The sequence below is a fragment of the Rhea americana genome, unplaced genomic scaffold (genome assembly GCF_003343005.1).
Source record: "Rhea americana isolate MKP2758 unplaced genomic scaffold, rheAme1 scaffold_136, whole genome shotgun sequence".
Lineage (NCBI taxonomy): Eukaryota > Metazoa > Chordata > Aves > Rheiformes > Rheidae > Rhea > Rhea americana.
In genome coordinates, this window is record NW_028185439.1 from 902,723 (window position 1) to 919,842 (window position 17,120).

Below are 17,120 nucleotides of genomic sequence, written 5' to 3' on the forward strand. Positions count from 1 at the left end.
TGTTTGTATACACAGAACTGTTTTTTTTTTTTTTTTTAACTTAAACTACCACTATATCAAAATCCTTACATTTGAAATTTACCAAGAGTTTATGGTTCTGATGATCTGAAGTTCTTTATAAATTTTTCTGTGGCACTGTATTATCTTGWTAAGTATTTTTAACTGCTTGCTAAATATTAGCAGCTTAATAAAAAGGCAGAAAAATAATAATTCTTTTTCCTTGCAGCTTAATAGAGCATTCCAAGAAGAAGAATCTCCATCAACTTTTTACTGCATTAGCATGCAGTGGTTCAGAGAGTGGGAAGCATTTGTAAAGGGCAAAGACAGTGGTAAGTTGTAGTTTATATCAAGATGTGAGTAACCTTTTCTTTCTTCTTATTGTCAGATAGTAGTACTGTTTAAGTAAATTGCTTGTCCTTCGGTAGAAGGATGCAGGAAGAATAGCAAGATAAGGCAACAAAAGCTCTTTAAAAACAAGCAAACAAAAACTCACCAAAAAACGAAGACATAGTTTTCATATGTAGCAGATATATCTAATTATATCTGAAATCAAATTATAGACTATAGTCAAAATTAGATAATTCATGGGAATGGATGATAGGATACTTGTGAAAGTATGTTGCTTGTTTGGGGAGGGTGGTTTCAGGTTTATACAAAGCTTATTGTTCTTAATCTTTGCAAAAGCAGTAGAAAACTTAAATACCAACATCTGCAGGAAACAGAGTGAGCTTTTAACAGCAGCAGGAAAAATTGGGTTCGAGTGTGAAGAGGTATGCATTATGCAGTACAAACAGACTGATAATGCTGTAGCTTCTGGAGGAAAGAGCATTTCACTGATAGAATTTAGACACACAGATAACTGTAATCATATCACTATTAACCACCTTTAGGTGCGCATAAAATTTTGAAATGGAAATACTGACAAAATGTTCTCTAATCTTGTTTGAATCTGCTCTGGGATAGCGTGGCTGGAGGTGAGAATTAGGATTAATTTGCATTTTACATTGCTTGAAGGCTTACTGTAATCATGAATGCCTGGGAAAAAAATGCTTTTAATTAAAATTCTGATTAGCTTTTAACAACTTGGAACATTGCTGAGCAGTACAAGAGCAAGCAGGAAGCAAACAGACTACTCCTTTCATTTAAAAACTGAACCTCCGGACTGTTTGTTTTCACACTGTCATTTTAATCATTTCTGTCACTTTAGAGCCTCCTGGTCCTATTGATAACACCAAGATTGCAGTCACAAAATGTGGAAATATTGTGCTAAAGCAAGGTAGGTGCAAGGTGCTGCGGCTTTGGACTCCTAATTATGTATTTGCTAAAGCTAGGAAAATTTRTTATAAATCCTTATATTAACTGTTTTTGTAAAATTATAATTTCTGGGGAATGTGTGTGTTCTGTTTTAACTAAGAAAAATTAATTTGGAGGAAAACTGAAGAACTGGTCATGGTTACAAGGCCCATTTTTAGGAGGCCAGCTTATTCATAAAATTATGAGTTAGTGTCTATAGTAAACTAATCCAAGTGCAGATAAGAATGTAGAAAGCAGTGCAGAATAATTTTGGCTTTTAGGCTGTATTCTCTATCTATATTTAGTTATTTGAATCTTGAATCCTAATATGAGTTGAGAGCTACTTCTGACAGAGGGAAACAAACTACAGTGAGTAAATACTGTTGCTCATTTTTCTGCAAGTAATTTAATGATCATAGAATCACAGAATGGGTAAGGTTGAAAGGGACCTCTGGAGATCATCTAGTCCAACCCACCTGCTGAAGCAGAGTCACCTAGAGCATGTTACAGGGTAGCATCCAGGCAGGCCTTGAAGATCTCCAGAGAAGGAGACTCCACAACCTCTCTGGACAACCTGTTCCAGTGCTCYGTCGCTCTCMCAGGAAAAAAATTCCTCCTCATTCAGGTGGAACTTCCTGTGGTTCAGTTTGTGCCTGTTACCTCTAGTCCTGTCACATGGGACTATTGAAAAGGGTTTAGCCCCATCCGCTTGACACCCTCCCTTCAGGTACTTATACACACTGATAAGATCCACCCTCAGTTTTCTCTTCTCCAGGCTAAAGTATATTGCAAAAACTTTTCCAGCCTACAAAGATAGATTTTATTTATTATTCATAGTCAGATTCTTAATAACATCTRTCTGAATTTTGTGTAGAGAGAAAAGTTAAGTTTTTTAACACAGTTTGCTCTATGAAGACTTTAGAATCATAGAATCATAGAATTGGTAAGGTTGGAAGGGATCTGTGGAGATGATCTAGTCCGGCCCTCAAGTAGCACATACGGGGATCGAACCCATGACCTTGGCATTATTAGCACCACACTCTAACCAACTGAGCTAAACTTAACCCATAAAACCCATTTAGATTTCCTGTTAAAACATCATGTGAATGTTTCATTTAATTATAGCTCAGTTTTGAGGAAAATGCAATGTTAAGGTTAATTGTTATTTGTTAACTGGATTTTTTCACAGTTAAGTTTAATGCCTCAACATACAGCAGACCTACTAGGCAGTTTGCTGGAGGTCACTAGCTCCTGGGTGAATCTTACCAGCTGTAAAATGTTATTTTTTTTTTTTTAAGAATGAGTTCTTGCTCCTATGCATGTGCCAGTGCTTTTTAAAATTTAAGCTGTAACATAGGATTCAAATATAAGTTATGAAGCATCTGATTGAAGTATAGCAACAGAAATTCAGTTTAGGATCAGTAACTAAGTAAAATGACATTTTTGGGCTTTGGCTATATTAACTCGAGTTAGAACGTAAGTAGAAATTAAGAGAAAGATCATGGAAATACTTACCTCTCTTCCTGAGTGAATAGGTTAGAGCACTACTAAGTAGTGTGTAGTATTACATATCTTTGTGATTCAGTGGTCTTGATTGCTATGTTAGTTCACTGTGCTTGTTCAGCTAAATGTGACCATTAGAGCTGGAAGCTGGATGAGGGGAGGAAGGTCTACTCCTGTGCCTGCAGGAATGGAGTCAGTTGCATTTTTAAGTACAGCATTGAACCTAAACATTTATTTACTGAGGTATACCTTTATTAATTCTGGCACAGTACATCCTGACTTCCAGATGAAGCTTTGCATGGTTGACTCAGTGCGGGTAAACAAATGTGTAACTCTTTGTACCCTTCCTCTTCAGAAGTGTTTTATATGTAAAGTAGGGTTGTAAGTCCATTGGCATATGTGGTGAGGCTAGAAAATTATGAGCATACATGGAAAAGTCCCCTTGATTTAGCTTTTTGTTTTTCTTTGAAATTGAGGGTATTGTAATTAAACTTAATGAGATAGATTAAGAATAATTTCTAATAAAAGAATATTGGGAGAAACTTCCTGTAAGCAGGTTTTTAATCAGTTGCTTAAGATGGAATAGTCTTATTCAGATAGAGTAGAAAGCTGTTCTCTGCACCTAAGCTAAGAAATCCTGACTTCAACTGTATCAGACAGAATCCTTGTATTAAAATCAGAGTAGTGATATGTTGGGGTTACCCTACCTCTGTAAAGGGTTACTGAAAATTGGAAGTGATTATTGGATACTGATCTGAGAAGACATCTAGCCAGAGGAATGGGATTGTGAACAAAGACTTTATTAAATGGACAGAGAAATCAAGCTGACTCATCACAGTGCCACATACAAGAAGTGTTAGCAAGGCAGTTAATGTCCTGATAGTCTTTTCTATCAGAAGTTCTCAGAATTCCACTGTGGCTCCTGTTCTTTTATTCTTTACTGTAAAATCTTGAATTTTTCTCATTAAGCAAACCTTGCACCCTTGAACTTTATGGTAATTAGCAGGACTGGATGTCCTTACATTAATACGAATCCTTGCCCTGTCTGTGTACTGAGAAGCAGCCTAAAACTGCAAGACTGGCCAGCTGTCAGCTTGGTTGATGAGTGTCAGACAAGATGTTTATCTTAATATCATGCATTTTTATGGTTGAGCTCTGCTAAGTATTAGATAGTGTAGAGAGCAGGTAGTTGTAGAATCAAGAAGCATAAAACTAACATACGTCATCTGGTTTGGTAGATAGTAAAAGATAAAGCACCCAGATTAGGGTATTCAGTTTGTCTGAGTATTTTGTTCTTTTTGTATATGTTATGGACTTAAAGGAAAAAAGGGGGGGGGGGAAGAATTTTAAATTGTAATCAAAACTTTAAAAATGTTTTCAGGTGCAGATTCTGGACAGATATCTGAAGAAACATGGAATTTTCTTCAGTCAATCTATGGTGGAGGTCCAGAGATTATACTCAGACCACCTGTTCCTCCAGTAGACCCTGATATCTTGCAAACAGAGGAGAAGATTGAATTAGAAACTCATGGTCTGTAGCTGTTGAGATAAAGATGAATGTGTAAGGAATTCAGCTTCCTTACAAAATGCCCCARTACATTCCTGAAAGTTTTATTTTGTAATATTTGTAGGAGGCAAAGCTCACTGGGCATTATGTTAACTAAAGAATAGTAAGTTGAAATATGTATTACAATTTGCTTAAATATAGACTTGTTTCTCTGTTCTGGAAGGCATGTGGTTTGTACATTTTGGAGTGTTTAGTCAATGGAAAAAATTGTCATTTCTGGTTTTCTTGGTACAAGTCAAAATCCTGTATAATCATAGACTTAAAAAATGAGTAAAATTTTAGAGATGTCATAAAATGACCTCTTGATTGGACTTCTGATATCTACAAACTGCTGCCTACTTTAATTGTACAGTTTTGACAAGCCTAGGTATAAAGGGAGTATATTTTAAATGGATCATAATCATTGATTTAATAAAAAGGAAAAAAAACTTCCTAAATGCTCAGGAAAAAGTCTTGCCTTTTTTGCACTGTAAGTATATAAAACAAGTAGTATATAACATCCAAATACTTTTTGTATTTGAATGGATCAAATATTAGTCTAGATGGAATATTGTTTTAGTCAGCAAATGTAGTAATTTATTATTTAATAAACTTTGCATCTTATTGTAGGTTTCTGTAWCTCTAAGCCTGGCTAGTATCTCTAATAATATGTGACAAAAAAAAATTTTAGTCTTCTCTAGAATGATGTTTGAAAGCATGAAGTGTGGAATGTAAAATGATTATGGACATGAGTGGTATAAATTTGAGAAATTAAATTGTCTCGTCTCTTATATTCACAAAACAATTCCTTTTAAAGGATTTTATTGTATTGTTAAAAATACTCAGTGGCATGATGACCTGTGATGTCAAAAGCTGAATGAAATATATATATTGCAGAACTTTACTAAATGATTCATATTGGAATGCAGAATGGCATTTGCTCTTGTTTTTGCCTGATATTGTTACCAAATAAGCAGCATTATTCAAGATTGGATCAATAATAATAATAATAAAAAAACTTCAATTGCGGAAGGAGGAGGAAAGCTTTCTTAATGTTTTTCATTTATTACATCAATACAAAACCTTTCAAAGCAATGCTTTGATACTACTTTCACACCCATATAAGTGTATTCCGTGAACATTTTATGGTTAGACAGTGATGCTGGTATTTCTAGCTCCAAAGTGAGCAAATGCTGAGACAACATTTGTCTGGATAATTTTATATATAGTATAAAAATGTTCTTAGGTTTTGTAAAGCACTTAAAGCCATTCTGGTTAAAGAATCACACAGGACAATCTAGACTGTGTCCTGTAACCTAAAGTACTTGACCCCATTGGTGATGTGCCACGTAGCAGGAGTCAGTTCTGAGTAGCTAAACCAGTATTTTACTTGCTCTGCCTGAGAAGAGCTAGAGCAAGGAACAGAAGGAATTAAGCTGGGTTTGTAATGTGTGTTACTTTTGATCCTCTTAACTCATCACCTTTACTTTGTCGATAATTTGATACCATTTAGTATTTCTTTGTAGATCTTGTAGCATAGTTTGAACTAAACAAAATTTATGTTCCTATTTCAGATGATACAGCTTGTAAAAGCCACATATAGAATATATTGTACTTCAGCATTTTGCTTTGCTGTAAGTTTTCTGCCTTTATAAGGTAAGCTGGAGTCTAATGGAATAGTCTTGTACTTTCTGGCCTTTAAATCCAGTAGAAAAGAACTAAAAGAGTAGGCAGCTTGTACTTCCAACCTGCAGCTATGTAACTTAAGTCTTTTATAAAAGTAACTTATTGTCCTTTGGGGGCACATTGGCTTAAGACAGAGGTAGGTACAGAGCTCTGAAGAGATTTGGAAGAAGAATAATGCCAGTCTTGTTTATAAACAAGTGGCTGAAAAAACAGAAAGGGGAAAGATGGAATGCCCTATTCATCTGTAAGTAAGGCCTCTGAATCAAGAGAAATTTAAGGAATCTGTCCTAGGTAAATGAGTTTTGCTGTGAACTAAAGGAAATACATATATCTTAAATGCTAATACAATATGAATAAAGCAGTGCAAATAGGGGGGAATCAACAGCAATATAAAGGCAGTAATTATATGAATTAGGGGAAAAAAATACTCAATTTTAAATAGCTTTATATAACTCTTGCCTAGCCTGTTAATTTCTGAACTTGCCTGTTTCTCCTTAAATTCTAAAGAAGATCTTGGGATACCTGCAGCTGAGAAGTCTTGCGTGTACACAGGAGTAAATCTAAAGGAACACAAAGCAGAGTCCTTAACTATCTGACCATGCATTTCTACAATTTTATATTAATAGATAAGGTACTTTGAAGTTAATACCAAGTTACATATACAGCAAACAAACATTGCAGTTGCAAAAACCTTATACTTAAAAAGTTATCTCACTGTTTAACTTGCTTATGAACAGTCAATAGTAATTTGTAGACCTTGGCTTGTGGGAGGTACTTCTAGCTTCCTACTTCCTTCTTTTTTTTTTTTTTTYTTACTAGAATAACTAAACTCAAACCTGGGTTTATACTGTCTAGGTTTAACTTGTTCTTTGTTAAGCTTTTATCAGACTTAAACTATTTTTAAGGTTCTTACTATAGTAAAACTGATTAAAAAAAAAACATAAAAACATTAATAGCTCTGCATACTTTAGGAATAGTTTTTCCCTRTGTGTTGTTGACTGAATTTGAAAAATATGTTCTTGATTAAATCACTGTACAATGATTAGGTTTACTATCTGATGTAATATTTCTAYTAATAATCAGGGTGCTGGAACAGAGTGCACTTGTATTTAAGAAAAAAAAGATTGAGCGTTGGGCATCAGTTTGGTAACGAAGCAGTTCTGTGCAAGTGTTCTGAGTATTATAGCAGATCAGACTAAGTAACAGTTAAAATCTGATAACAAAAAATTGTTCTGGGTAGTAGTACCAAAAGCATCAGATGTGAGGCACAGGAGGTAATTATTATGCTCTACGTGGTGCTTTGGTGGTGAGCTCTCATCTGTACTGTTTCCAATAATTTTGGATACTATATAGTAATAAAGTTGAGAGGAGAATATTTCAGAAAGACTAACAAAACTCAGAAGTTATCTRGCTTAAAAGAATTTTGAAGGGAGACGCAAGGCTTCTAACATAGAAAAAAAAAATGCTGGATGATAATTTTTCCTAGACAGTAGGAATATTTGTCTAAATACTAGCAATGATTAGTGGTACTGGATATTATGTAGCCTGTTAGAAATTTTCTGCAAGCAATTCTGTAGAAACTCTTTCATTGGATGTCTGGGAATCCATAGTAAACATAAACTGTGCATGTRCACAAGTCCTTTTAAATTAGCAGTCATGAAACACCTCTGTTACCTTCAGAAACAGGCATCTTCCCACTACAGCTGTTTGTCATGATAAAAAAAATCGCTGAGTTTGCGGAGATGAAATATATGTATTTGGTTGCAAAACAGTTACTGAATTCTCCAAGGACTAGGAAGTCATCCATTTGTAGGAGTTTTATGCCACGGAAGTGAAAACCTGTTTAAAGTAAGACAGTTTGAGAGAATGCCAGATCTCTTGCATATACTGGAGAGAAGGTAATGTTTCAGAGTATAGATACAGAAGAAACCTTTGCTGTGACAAAAGCTCTGATTCAAAGCAGAGAAAGAATGTGTCACAGGAAGGGCTGTTGAAATGGTTCTGTTCCCCTCCCTACCCGGGAAGTCTTTAACCAATTGTGTTGGGTTCTTTGTCCGTTTGTCTCCAGTTGAGGAAACAAGGCAGTATGTTTGGATGCCAGGGAAGCTGTCATTTCAAGAAGAGAAAAATTCAGTAGGGCCCGTTTTCTGGGCCTGTAAATCTAGATGTGGGCTACTAAAAAAGTGCTGTTCAATCTGGTAATGCTGATCGTCTTTTGAAGAAACTAGCTTACTAGCTCTTAGTTTGATTTCTCTCTAAATTGTTCAAGTTTTGTTTGCAAGTAGTATCCCTCCCTGTCACCCCCACCCGACGTCCAGAAGAATGCTTCAAGTACTGTGTGATGTAGCTGAATAGTCTAATTGGGGGAAAAAATAGCTGACAAGCTATTGAAATAGTTACTGGCAAAGTAAGTCACTTTCACAATATGCCTCAGAGGTGAGAGGTAAGTAGTCCCCCTGCTTAATGAAGCAAATAAAAACAACCTGCTTGCTATTTATGAAACTATCCTGTGTTACTGACTTAACGGCCAGTCTTTTTCTGTCATAGGAGTACTAGGAATTCAAGGAAGTTTTGAAGACTGTTATATGTGATTCAGGTTAGGTAGTCTAGAAAGCTGTCTCTGCAAGTAGCATCTAATTTAGTTGTACATCTAGGGATAAATATAAATGTACGTAATCTATTTCTCTAGTTTCTTAATTGAACTATGGCTGGAGGCACTAAAATGATTAAGTTCTGCATAGGAATAATGATCTTGAGTAAATGGATCAGATAGTTTTKTTTGTTTGTTTGTTTTGTTTTTTTTGTTTCCTCGTTTCAAATAGATAGATGATACTTCAATTGAACGCAGTGATAGGTGTCAGTTTTCTGTCAGTAATGACCTGGAAGTTTGCTAGGTAAGTTAGAGACTTCATATGCTGTTCAATAATTGTACCAAAACAGGATTTGAAAAAGGGRGAATGGGAAAGCCATTTTTACTTATTCATATCAGAAAACTCAATCTGTTTTCATAACTCTGCATATTTTATTTGAGTGGTATTGTTATTGTCAGCTGTTGAGCTGCCCAAATGCAGCAAAAACTTGTTAAGGTATCATCTAACATTTAGTTGATGAAATCTGCTGTAGGGTAAGGTCTCTGATGCAACACTGCAAATCTGAATTTGAAGGAGAAATGCCATTGCCACATGTGTGCCTGACAGTGGTAAGGAGATTTTACATTTGAATTGTACTGCTATGTCTAGACTGCCATTTGCAAACCCATCAAATACACCTGGTCAATGACACCTAAACTATTTAGGTTTTTTAAATGCAAGTCATTTCTTTACCCTGATATTTTACCTGGAAGTTCTACAGTCTTTAGCTTCGTCTGAGAGTTGCAGAGTCATATGGTTGTGCTTATCGGTTCTACTGACAGAGGTAAGCTGTTAGGAATGAACCTCTGACCAGCTATTGAAGTAAAGATGAGAGAAGCCTGGAGCCAACAAGCAGTAGTCCGTTAGTCCCCAGGTTTTGAATCTAGATGATAGTTTACTTCTAGAAGTCTGTCCTTTTGGCAGAGTACTATTTCTGCGATACCTGAAAGAGTTCATATTTAAAGCCTTTTATATATTTGTAATCCTATATTTTGGTAAAGACAGCCCTACGAAGAAGGATTATTTTATATTATTATTGATTTAGCATATCCTTCTGACTGTGGGATATCTGCCTAAACAGTTAAATACATTTGGCTGTAAAATCTTTTAGACTGATGAAATAGCTTTCATTTGTGCATTGAAACTTAAGTATGTACATGTAGGTCTGAGTTTTTCTTGTGAAATCCGGTGTAATTTGCTGTACTAATGTATTATACCAATGTACTAATCCTTCTGAAGTTCAAAATTATTTAAGGTATGGGTGTTTTTGTAATACAAGGTATCTCAGGTTTTCTTAGAAGGACTAAAGCCAAGAAGTTTTTCTATTGAGTTAGTATTACAGGCATTTATTTATAACGATAGTGCCAACGTTTGATTTCTTTTTGTTTGTGGTTGATGTACCGTTATTCATCATGCAAGTTCATTTGGAAAAGCAAACTAGAGACTGGAAGAATCTGCTGGAGAACTTAAAGGTTCTGTTTAAATGGGCTAGTAGTCTCTTCGTATTTGCCATACGGATCTCAGACTGAACTAAGAAAACTCTGTTCCATTTATTCCTCTTGAATTCCTCATGTACAACTGGCTTAATGCAGTCTAAGCAGTTTTCTCACTGAAAACCTTTCAGCTCTTCATTTTACCCAGGAAATGAGTAAAACAACTAGGCTTTTTTATTCTTCCAAACAGATGGCTTTTCTGGCTTCCTTCTATACTTGAGGCATCCAGAGCTGACAATTAGTAGCAGGAAGCAAAATAGATTCTAGATTTCTGAAGCGTCACAAAGTAAGACAAATCACTTTCAGCATTATTTCACGTAAATTGTCTGGTTGCAAACAAACTTTGGTTCATTWTAGCCTTCAAAATCTTAACAGAATAGAAAATAGCCTCATCAGCAATAAATTTTAAAAGGGCTATTCCTACTAGCACTGAAAACATAAATTGTTTTCTTGAATGTACTCTGTAATATATACTGCTGTTTAAAATGTCATTCAACAAGATGATATGGCTTTTCTTACATTAAAAATGTTAGGACAAAGTACAGAATAAGATAAAATGCCATCTTTTTGTAATACATTTAATATTAAGTACTTGCTTACAATATCTGTCCAACACATTTTTCATAGGTGGTTGATAATACTTTGATGTTTCAAACTTTTCTCCCTTCCTAAATGTGTGCCAGCTGTGACATGCAGATAGTAAAAGAAGGTTCATTTGTGAGAAACACTAATGGATCCGGTAAGTTTTATGGATTCTTAGTGATACTACTTGTCAAGTTACTTGACCACAGCTTTTCTTAGAAAGATCATGGATAGATAGATGTGCAGACTTCAGAAAATGCAACATGAATTTGATCCCTCAAATAGGAAGTTGGAATAGACTGTTGGGAATAGACTGGATGTTCATACACACAGGTTTGTTTTGCCTCCTCACTGTTAGTGAATCTTAGTCACTTTTCTTATATGCTGATTATTCAACAGTATGAGAGGTGTAAAATTAAGTAGTTGTTAATCCTTAAAATGCTTTCATAATATAAAGGAGGTTGAGAAGACTTAATATACTCAACTGATTAAGAAACATGCAAGTGCAACAAATGTTTATATTTCCAGATATATTTCTCCTTTCTCACTTGAAACTCACAAACAACTTTCTCTTTATTAAGAATTTTAGTAAGTTCCACTTCTGGTTTAACTTGCCACATGAAAAAGTACATCATGAAGTATCTGTTGCAAAGAGCAAAAAGGGCAGCAAAGAGAATAACAAGTAAGAAAAATCTTAGTTGAAAATAATAGGCAGCTGCCAAAAATGAAAAATACCAATTTTCATGTCCCTTACCTCAAAGGAAAATGTCATACTTTTTTTGTGAACAGTTTTGCCCAGAAGTGATCACTTTTATAAGTGACTAATTTTGTTGTGTCTTGTGTATGTTTTTGTAATGTACATGCTAAAAAAGATGTCCTGGTTACCATGGTGATACATTACTTCCCCCCCCGCCCCGGTCTGTTAAAATGCTAAATCCAAAAGAACAGCATTTGTGTTTCCGTGAAGGATGCACACCTCTATCGGTACAAAAGTAAGATTCTTTTAATGAGATTTTCAGCTGTAATGAAAGGAATGCATTCATAAGTGCCAAAATGCTAATCAATTGGCAACACTAATTCAGTTAAACAGTATTTCCTATTATATTTCTAGTCTAGTAAAAAATGCTTGTAATTAGACTGACTTTAYAAATTAAGCAATAAGCAAGCTATTTTTCAGCTATGAACTCTTCCTTGGTGTTTCATCCTCCTAATAATTTTTAGCAAGGGAAATGCACTGCATCTTTCTTTTTTGTTTTGTTTGTAGTATAATTAATCTGATTTCCTACGTAGCATCATAGAAAAGGTAATTTGTCTCTAAAACCAGATCAGTAATGATCCAAACTTCATGTCTAACCTTAACTTTAAAGACCTCAGTGTAGAGACTAGTCTTCCTTGGCTCTTTCTGTAGATACTGAAAAAGATAAAGGTAATTTGGGGGCAGGAACCCAGAAAGTGCTTCAAGCCTTCTAGATACAGAAGATGTATCTATTGGTAGGCTTTTCTGCTGAAAAGTGGCTATCCTCCAGTCTAGATTTCTAGTCCTGAACAAGGATCCCTGCTGTGTAAAATGGAACTGTCAGTGGTGCTRGTATCCATTCCTACATGGTGGTAGTTCAAATTTTTACTTAAACCTCTCTTTCATATCATCTAGAAGAGGACCCTAATCCCAAAACGTAGGCTTGACTTTAGGAGACTTTTCTGTTTAGCAAAAAAATGTGCATCAGGGGTAGGCTTAATTTTTGCATTTAGACACCTTCATTTTGGAAACTTCTAATCCTTTTTTCTGCTTTGTGTTGAACACATCATGCTGTTCAGCATCAGAGCAATAATAGAGCCCTCTACTGTGGTCTAGGACCTGAAAGAATATGCAAAGTAATCAAAACAATTACAGGGAGATTCCATGACCTGACACACCTTTAGGTAGGTTGTGAACACAATCTGATGTGTTATTGCAGACCCACTAATACCTGACAGTGCTCCATACATAAAGGAGAAGGGAAAAGATAGAAATGACTTTGATAGGAGTTTATAACACTTACAAGAATTAAAACTCCTAGAGTAACCTAACTATAAAAATCAGAAATGTTGAGATCCTGATTTTGGAGGTTGTTATTTTATGGAAACCCAAGACAAAGTTTAAATATCAGAAAAATAACATACTAAGTCTAATGAATTCTAAACCGGAATATTTTTAATAATGCACTGTATTCTAGCTAGCGTTTTCTATCTACCTGATTTTGAAGCCTCTACTCAAATTAGCAAAAGCAGTTTTAAGTGGAATATTTCATGAGCAAGGGAGTGGTTGTACACTTTCATTGAATGTAGCCCAATTATTATGAAAAATATATATCAGTTCTTCTTATTTGTAAACATAGAGGGGGTTATTTTTACATCTACTTGAGTTAGATGACCACTACTTTAAATATACAGGTATAAAATGGAAATAAGCAATAAGTAACTGGCAACTTGCTTTTTCATAATATGTTATAGGACATCTTTTATTAAGGTGATCTCTGCAATAGGCTGTGTGTATTATAAGACGCCTAAATTGTCTAATGTACGCGTACAGTCTCCAGTCACTGATGTATTACAGGTCTATTTAACAGCTTTTTCCACCTTTTTCTGCTTTTTCAAACTGTAGTTGAAATTGTTGCCACAAAACAGAGCAGTAAAACTAGGCATTCTAAATTTATGGCTGGTGCTGGTTTTCAGTAGACGCTAGACCAGATGTCAGTTTGTAATCCTGAATTCATAATTCAGCATGATTGCATTTTTGATCACTATTTTAATAATTTGCTTTTTACTGATTTTTGACATGGGGACTTGTATAACTATTATAAAGGCTTTGTCAAAGTAGTATTTCAAGTAGTGAAAACAGTAACAAAATGCATGTTCTTAATAATAGGTTATTGAATTGATAATACTATAAATGCTAATGTTTACAGTTCTGGCAAGAAGCCTGTGCAGTCTTTCTGAATTAGCTGCTGGAGCCACAACTTTATCTAAGACACTTTGTTTATGTAAGAACATTGGAAAATGTGATGGTGGTGTTACTGTTGTTGAAGTTAACATAAATCTAGCCTTTTTCAGGTTTGTTCTCTACATCTAGTAGCACCAATGAAAGAAGAGGTTTAGGGCCTTCCAGGGAATGCAGCAGGCAGAAGTGGGTGGCAAAATAGAGGACCTACAATAAAGAAAACATGAGGTGATTCCTTGTAAGAACACACAAGCAAAAAATAGCCTTTTCCTGTAATACTGTTTAAAAATGTCTTCCTCTTAGCTCAGCTAAAATTTCCCTTTTGTAACTTGAAGCTATTTTCTGTAACTCTTTCTTGTAAGGAATTTTCTTCAGAATTTAAATGTGAGATTTTTCCAGATATACTGTAAATGGAAAAAAATCAAAAAGCCACCTAAGAAATTTTTGTGGATAATTTTTAGGATAGTAAACTAATTAGTGCAGAGACTTTTGGGTACTGTGCTGAGCTAACTCCAGCACAGGATGGTGGTTAGCTTTGGGCAGCCCTGTTGAAGCTGACCCTACTGAACTGAAGCTGGCTTCAGGAGTCTCTCTGCTGTCTTCCAGCACTTCTGTGCAGCCACTGCACGAAACAGCCAGTCCAGTACAGCTGGCCTGGAGTCAGAACAAATAAACCTGAGCTGAAATCTGGAGGAGGATTCAGCTATTTTCCTTGCCCTGCTGTCTGGAACAGCTTTATTAAGAGCTAGGAGCTAACCTTTTCAATTGTTTTGAATCATGGAGAGTTATTTTTGTCAATCTTTTTGTCAGGGAGGGGGAGAAAAATCAAACATTTGACTGACTCTGGTAAAGTACTACTTTCAGACTAAGCATGAGGAGCAGTTAAGCTATTTCATGGATCGAGATAGCTAGAAACAAGGACGCTACCACAGAACATGAGCCTTTTAACAGAGCTTCATTGAAGCCAAGCCTCGTGGTCTTATGAGGTTCTCTATGCAGAAACATRTGCTAGGAGTTTGTTTTAGCAAAGTGGAGGGGAGTAAAACATCTGACAGCTCATGATTTTTTAGCAGCTAGTGATGGAGGGAGGTTTTGATCTAGTATGTTTTTTTTATCCTGTCCTGTTATAACATGATGAAAGACTGTCATTGACTCCATTTTCCCATGATAAGAATAGTTCTTTACTGCGGACAGCCAGAAAAAGATGGTTACTGCTGAATAAATTACTTGAGGTTGCTCTTAATAAACATGTCTATCAATTGTTTACTGCAAGATAGAAGTTGTAGCACAGAGAAGATGGCTGCCACTAGAGTCAGGAGTGTGGTATAGTTTGGATAGGCTACGTGAGGGACTGTCTGAAAGTGAGAATATGTTAGGGAAAGCATGGGCCTGTTAGGCAGGAAGTGTAATTGGGAATTATTCAGAACCTCCTCTGGGATACTGCAGCAAAGAGGCTGCAGGATATTGAAGTGTTGAAGATTAGAACTATGGGGACAGCAGGGTGGAAGAACAACAATGTTCAGTTGGCTTCAACCAAAGGAAGTTTCTCAAGGTTTAAATGTAAACTCCCTTGGGCAGAGGTCTCATAGTAAACCTGCTTAGTCTCAGTCCTTTCTGTGCATGGACAGCTTCTGCTGCCCTGTGGATAGAAGACTGATGGATTCAATCCAGGGGAAGTAAGGAGCACAGAGAGGTGGGGCAAGAGCTTTGGGAGCATCCCTTTCTTTAGCAGGAAACATCACACCATGCACAGTTGCTCTTTGTTATCATCTGCTCACTAGATATTACTGCTTTTTAAGCAAGATGGCAGAACATAATATTTAAGGACTCAGTGAATTCAAGACAAATCTTGGTCTAGGGTGTGGTTGGACAATATGGTTGGACTGGTTTCATCCAGCTGCCAAAAATCTGCTGCTGCCAAAAGAAAATAGTGCTGCTCCTCCCCTCTGCTGGCACCACCTTCTCCTCCACTTCTCATGTACTGGATCCCTTGCCTGACTTGGTAGTGTGCTAATGCAGCTTATTTTCTAGCTGAGAACAAATCACCACAGATGTCAACAGTTTCTTAGTAGTTTAGGAAGTCCAACTGGCTTACCACATGTTCAGATGAGCGCTGGAGTGGGCAAAAGGGAAGTTGTGGGACTGCATTACTGGGGAGTGGGGCAGGGGGTGTGTGCTGGGGGAAGAGTGCTGGCTAAAGCAGCTCAGCTGCATTGCTCAACTGTGCCCTTGGACTGCCATGGGAATTCATTTGAGCTAAACCAATGGATATTATACTGGAGCAGCTGAGAAAAACCTTCAGCTCTACTGCAAAAGCACTAACACTTGGCTGAAATGTAGTAGTATCTTAAACAACTGCAGCTGTTTACTAAGTGAACATATTTCTAAATTAATTGTAATTCACAAAAATTTTAATGCTTACAGGTGCTGCCATGATAACAAAAAGCTCCATTACTTTCTCAGACTTGGGCACACAAACAGAATGCTGCATGAGAACGGTGGAATGGATTCAAGGAAAATTTTTCCTTCCCTCTCTTGTGGGGTTTCTGTTGTTTTGAATCTGATGACAGGAGAAGAGTTCCAAGTCAGCAAGAAGCAGAGGAAAGTGAGAAATGCTTGGGAAAATGGAAACGTTACTGAGGTTTTAGGCAAAGGATACGATCTAGGACAGCAGAATGAAAGATCTATAACTAGCAATTTGTACAATTATGATTGTATTAAAACTGATTTTGTTACTCCCTATAAGAAGGATACAAATCAATTTAATTACAGTACAGTCAGCAACTACTTCAACAAAATGCTACTTAATTTATTTTTAAAGAAAACCTCTTGTATAGGGATTTTTTAGCAATTTGCAAAGTTATTTATTTATTTACTTATTGGATGAGAAGGTTTTGAACTCCCTAAGCATTTAACCAGAAAACATGAGTCCTCTGTATTTCTTGGCTACCTCATTCTCTTCCAGATGCATTATAACCGTGGTGTGTCAGGAGAAGACAGTGATGGATTAGTAGGATAGTAGGAGATGCATGGTAGTTCATAAATAGAAGTAAATGAGATCTCTTTGAACAAACTGTGCATTAAATGCTAACATGTGGTGATCACATGCATGTTTGCAGATAACTAAGAGGCTACCAAAATAGAGGTTTGAAGTCACTTTTTTTTTTGTTGTTGTTGTTTGTTTTTTTGTTTTTTTCCCACTCCTAACGTGGCGGGCTGGAGCATCCCACGGCGTCTGTCCCTGAGCCGTAGCTCACATGGCGCAACCCAGCCCCGCTGCTCGGGCAGCCGCCAGGGCGCCCCCCCGGGGGCTGCCTCCCCTCCCGGCCGCTGGGAAGCAGCGCGGCGCGGGCAGCGGGCTGCGGGCCGGGCGCTGCGCCAGGCACCTGCCCGCGAGGCGAGGGCTCGTC

At 36.5% G+C, this 17,120-nt stretch overlaps 1 protein-coding gene and 1 long non-coding RNA gene across 4 annotated transcripts in view; both read left to right on the plus strand.

The window, feature by feature from the left end:
* USP33 (ubiquitin specific peptidase 33) overlaps nucleotides 1-5,377 on the plus strand; it is a 42,077-nt gene extending 36,700 nt beyond the window's left edge. For all 3 annotated transcript variants that reach the window (XM_085298173.1, XM_085298174.1, XM_085298175.1), the window contains 3 exons: nucleotides 227-329; nucleotides 1,208-1,276; nucleotides 4,178-5,377. In XM_085298173.1, coding sequence (XP_085154299.1) covers nucleotides 227-329; nucleotides 1,208-1,276; nucleotides 4,178-4,335 — 330 coding nt within the window. In that variant the 3' untranslated portion in view covers nucleotides 4,336-5,377. The remainder of the gene's footprint in view (nucleotides 1-226; nucleotides 330-1,207; nucleotides 1,277-4,177) is intronic.
* Nucleotides 5,378-5,836: 459 nt separating this feature from the next.
* Nucleotides 5,837-16,866, plus strand: LOC146599647 (uncharacterized). Its single transcript, XR_014894966.1, has 4 exons — nucleotides 5,837-5,998; nucleotides 10,779-10,890; nucleotides 13,814-13,938; nucleotides 16,135-16,866. It is a non-coding gene; the product is annotated as an uncharacterized LOC146599647 (long non-coding RNA).
* Nucleotides 16,867-17,120: the final 254 nt, after the last annotated feature.